Here is a 5000-nt window from a genome sequence, read left to right on the forward strand (position 1 = left end):
GCAGTACGACTTTGTGATCGGTGAGCAAGTGACGGCGCTGGCAACTACTACTGCTGTTCTTGTTGCTGCTGTTCAAACTCATTGCTTTTTGTTTTCAGTTTTGTTGCCCTTGAAGAATGAGGTAAGTAAGGCAGGATGGAAGGAAGGATGGAAAGCAGGCAGGTAATAAACATGGGGAAGGAGAGAAGCAGTGGCGAGTAACAGTAACACAATGACTTCTTACAGTACCAGAACAATAGATGCGTTGTTTACGAGTACCTTGCTGTCGTCGCGGTGGAGCAGACTTGAGTGTGTTTGGGTGACTGAGCGTTCCGTGATGCAGTCTTGCCCACCTTGCCCACCTCCTGGCCACTGACGCCTGGATACATCATGGCCTGAACACAGATAGAAGTTGACCATATGAGTTAACGATCTCAAATTCTTCTATCATCATAATAAACACATCATACTTTAAGAAAGTGACAAACAAGAACTCAAATTTAAATCTTTCTAGTCACAGTTAATGTTACGTTAAATAATAAATAAAGTCGGTTACAGTATTGCAAATGTAACTATTCCCAGTGTACGGAATTGTTCAAGGCTCTTTCTCGCAATACTTTAGTGGCGTACCTTTTCCTTCCCTGGTGGCGAGGGACGAGACTCTCAAAAAAACTGCACTCAGGCGATAAGAACAGTAAAAACGCAGTAAAACTACGCCGAGTGACAATGGATCAATTCGTTTGCCATGCGCCACGGATTACACTTTCGGAATCTCACGATGAAGCGTCTCACGCCTTCATGGAACGAAAAAGTGTTGTTTCTTGCAGTGAATTTACCTACAGTTGAAGTCTATTTCTATCATGGGATAACGGCGAGAAGCTAGTTTGTCTCGTGCGGAAATAATGAACGATGATTTTTTGGACAATTTATATTTTGCTTCTTTTTCTACATTCTTCTTTCTTCTGATATTGTGCTTCCTCGGGTGTTACTTCCCTTTTGTTAGTTAGTGCGTCTTCTAGGTTCACCACAGATTGTATAGCAATCATCAGCACACCACTCAATCTCCCTCTCCGCAGTTGGGGGTGGGTCTGCAGGCAACGCCCTCGCTGCGCGCCTCTCAGAAGTGCCAGGTTGGCAAGTGCTGCTGCTGGAGGCCGGTGAGGCGCCTCCCCCGGAGAGCTATGTGCCGGGTTACCATCAGCTGCTGCTCCACGGCGACGCTGACTGGAAGTACTTCTCTGAGCCTGAGAGGGACGTGTTCAGGGGCTTTACTGGCCAGGTGGGTCGGGGTTGGGGTTCTACAGGCGGGGAGCGGGGAGGCAGAGATTACGTATAGACAGGGATGGACCAGGGATCAGCAGGGGTCATGAAACTAATTACTAGAGACAGTGAAAGTGAAAGGGGAGGTAAATACAGAAGGAGGACAGGTACAGTACAGGCAAGAGTTGTGGTGTAGGAGTGTGTGTGTGATTGGTGGAGGGCAAGGGATCACAGTAACACGCCCTCCTCCTTCAAATATTCACATGTGATCTTTTTATCTCGTCCATTTATTGCCTGGTCTGGTTTGTGACGCACCTGCCATGACTAGGTGGCTTACTGGCATGTGAGTAAGTAAGTGAGTGAGTGAGTGAGTGAGTGAGTGAGATGGGTGATACAATAACATGGAGTGAGCATGAGTGATGGAGGAGTAAAAAAAAAGTTAGATTGAATGAATGAATGTAGAGAGAGAGAGAGAGAGAGAGAGAGAGAGAGAGAGAGAGAGAGAGAGAGAGAGAGAGAGAGAGAGAGAGGGCTTCTGTAATGTACGTGCGGTGTGTGATGGCTCGTGTCCGCTGTACCACAGAGGATCCCGTACCCGAGGGGCCGTGTGCTGGGCGGCTGCTCCATCATCAACTCTCTCTTCTACGTGCGGGGCAACAGGCGTGACTTCGACAACTGGGAAGCGATGGGCAACCCGGGCTGGGGCTACGAGGAGGTGCTGCGCTACTTCAAAAAGATGGAGAACTTCAAGGACAGGAAGCCAGGTATAATGACACACGCAAGGATACAATACAGCCGCCATGAAGCAGCGCAGGGAGGCTTCTGTCTCTGATTAATGACCATAAACACTTCTATGCCGGATTACCACTTCTTGGAAAAACATTACTGAGTTGAAGTCACAGATGGTCTTTCAGGGTGTTAATCTATTTCTTTTTATGGTTCTAGTGACAGATTAACATGATTCTTACATGATCTACACGAGAAGCACTCCTGAAAACCCGGCAGAGCGTTTCAGAATAAGGGCCACAGATGCCACCACCTCACCTTCGTATCCTGCACCAAACGTTCAAGTCTTAAGCGTATCAAATCGTGCCATCGCTTAGGTAGAGAAGCCAGCCGTAACACCTCCACGCTCAAGTGTTGATATTTCTCTCTCATTGTTCCTCCCATTCCCGTGTTTTCTTTTTCTCTTCTTAATTTTTTTTTTCTTTTTCGAACTGGTGCCACGTTAAGGTTGCTAAGGCCAGAGTGGAAGACGTAGCCTCGGGTACTGTGAAGTGAATGGTGAAAAAAAAGAAAGTAATCTTACAACTTTCATTTTACTTCCGCTCTTCTCTCCTACCGCACAGGACATATTAATTCACCGAGGACTCTCCTTCACCACCTCTCCACTGACTTACACTGATTTGAGCACGCTGGACGCGACACCTGACATCACTGGTTATAATATGAGGTCCATTACATGTTACTGAAGAGTGAAACGTTTGAAGAACATCTCGACACATGCGAGGATAGAGTACACCAGGACCGTGTGAAGGGATGGCACAATGACTGCAGGCACCCACGGCAAAGTACTCTGAAATGTTCTTGCTCTCTCTCTCTCTCTCTCTCTCTCTCTCTCTCTCTCTCTCCACGAGTATTTCTAAAGGCCACACAGATGATTGGCCGGGCTCCCAAGAGTGTTTTTTGTGTTGATAAAATAGAAATCTTATCGATATGCTATTTGAACTGCATAAAAAACACTCTTAGAAACCTGCGTCACATTAACTATATAAAACCTTTTAAACTGGTCAGGGTGCGGCGTATAAACATTTCAGAACATGTGGTCTCTGGTCCTCCGTACCATGTGAACAAAACCGAAAGTCCTCGAAGATGATCCAGTGTGGGACACGAATTACTAGAGAGAGAGAGAGAGAGAGAGAGAGAGAGAGAGAGAGAGAGAGAGTGTGGTGTTTGTCGAGGGATGTAACTCTCGCCACCAGTGCCCAGGAGGCCCACCTGACCCGCCACGCTCTCCCCCGGACCGGATGCCTGTGTTTGCCTAGCCTGCTTGTCTGTGAGCTGCTGAACTTGGCGCTACTTGTAAACCGGAGAGTTGCTCAAGTCATGCAGCATCAGGAAACATGCAAGAAGGCTGATGCCAAGGTCCATAATCTTGAGCGTTTACTGCAATCTCATATCCGCTACTTTTAACAGGTTGTGGCGCAAGTTACATGATTCAAATTAATCACCGTTTTGTTTTGTTTTTGTTTTTTTGCTGTCTTTTACCAATTGTGTAGTTGTAACAAATTAAAGTACAAGTTATAGATTTATTTTTTTCTTGTGACGCTAATGGTAGTTAAAGAAGTATTATGCGCTATGAAGGGGACTAATCACCCTCAGATATCTGGGGGAAAAAAAAAAAATTGTGGTATTTAAAAACAACCCTTATGAGAACTTGACATGTTCAAAATACAATGAATCCAAACCATATCTTCGTGACGTTTACATTCCTGACAGCCTCTCCGTTTTATTCTTGACACTTGATGCTTTCGAATCATCACCGCAAAGTGCGAATCACTGTCTCAGTCTTCTCTCTCTTCACGGGAAGAGCGAGTAGAAAACAAGTAAATTCATAAATATACACATAACATGAAATTTGATGGTGAAGAATTTCGCTGTCTCTTTTCCATGTTTCTTTAGGTGGCGTGGTGCTCTGCACTCCCACAGGCGGCAGAGGATGCTGAAAGGGTGGCAGTGAAGGAAAAAAAGGAAGAAAATCAAGTTTGCGTGTAACACAGAGTCTCAGGAGGCGGTGTAGGTGGCGGCGAGGCCAGGGTGGAATGCTGTCTGATGCGGTCACTGGATCTTCCTGTATATTGTTTGTCTGTGTGGCGATTGTGAACAGTGGTGCATGAGCTGCCTTGGCGAGTATATACGTGTAGAAACCCTTGGTCCGGAGCAATCATGGAGGTGTTAACTATTATAAACTCAATGGTACAATGACGGTACATCTTGACTTGGCGTCAGTCATTGTCACCGCAGTGGTGGCAGGTGTTATAGCCACCACGTAGCGGCCCGCGCCTCCTCCTCCTGCTCCTCTAGGCAGGTGACATACCTCTACTAGATAATTCTCTGGGAACCTTTAACTCTTTCCTGATCTGCGCACCCTCATCATTTTATAGCCGGCTATCCTTCTTCTCTTCCTTTCGGGAAACCACCACGGATTCATATATTACGCTTTATTGACAAATCATTATTGTCATTTCTCCTATACGTAATATGTATTGTTAATGCTTCATCCCGCTGCCTATGCCGTCAGGTAAGCGACTTGGGCGCGGCGGCCCCGTCACGGTGGAAACCAAGGCGTTTCGGACCCCGGTGCTGGAAGGCTTCATGAAGGCTGGCTACCAACTGGGATTCTCCGAAGTGGATCCCAGCGATCCCGACCAAGTGGGTGAGTGCGCCAGTATTTACGGAGCTGTGATGAGCAGAGCCTGCATGCGCTGGGCCCGTGTGGTCATGATGTTCCCGTATCTACAGTATGCAATATATAGTCCAACTCCTTTCATCTGACGTTCATTTTTTGCTTTTGCCGCTTCATCTCTCAGTCTGTTGTATGTCTTGTAAAGCCAATCCCAGATCTCTTCATGTTATTCGTTATTGTGTAAAATTCTACCTTGTCTATCATGAACGTTTTTTTCTTTTCCTCTTCTATACATAACATTTGGCTACATAAAACTCCATTGCCTATAACGCTTGCTCCATTGGTCTCCAAATCT

At 46.2% G+C, this 5000-nt stretch overlaps 1 protein-coding gene across 2 annotated transcripts in view; it reads left to right on the plus strand.

Annotated features, from left to right (window-relative positions):
• LOC123520172 (glucose dehydrogenase [FAD, quinone]-like) overlaps nt 1-5000 on the plus strand; it is a 29580-nt gene that overhangs the window by 15302 nt on the left and 9278 nt on the right. For both annotated transcript variants that reach the window (XM_045282179.1, XM_045282180.1), the window contains exons 2-5: nt 1-20; nt 1056-1258; nt 1823-2003; nt 4541-4675. The exon at nt 1-20 is cut by the window's left edge and continues 199 nt beyond it. In XM_045282179.1, coding sequence (XP_045138114.1) covers nt 1-20; nt 1056-1258; nt 1823-2003; nt 4541-4675 — 539 coding nt within the window. The remainder of the gene's footprint in view (nt 21-1055; nt 1259-1822; nt 2004-4540; nt 4676-5000) is intronic.

The sequence above is a fragment of the Portunus trituberculatus genome, chromosome 46 (genome assembly GCF_017591435.1).
Source record: "Portunus trituberculatus isolate SZX2019 chromosome 46, ASM1759143v1, whole genome shotgun sequence".
Taxonomy (NCBI): Eukaryota; Metazoa; Arthropoda; class Malacostraca; order Decapoda; family Portunidae; genus Portunus; species Portunus trituberculatus.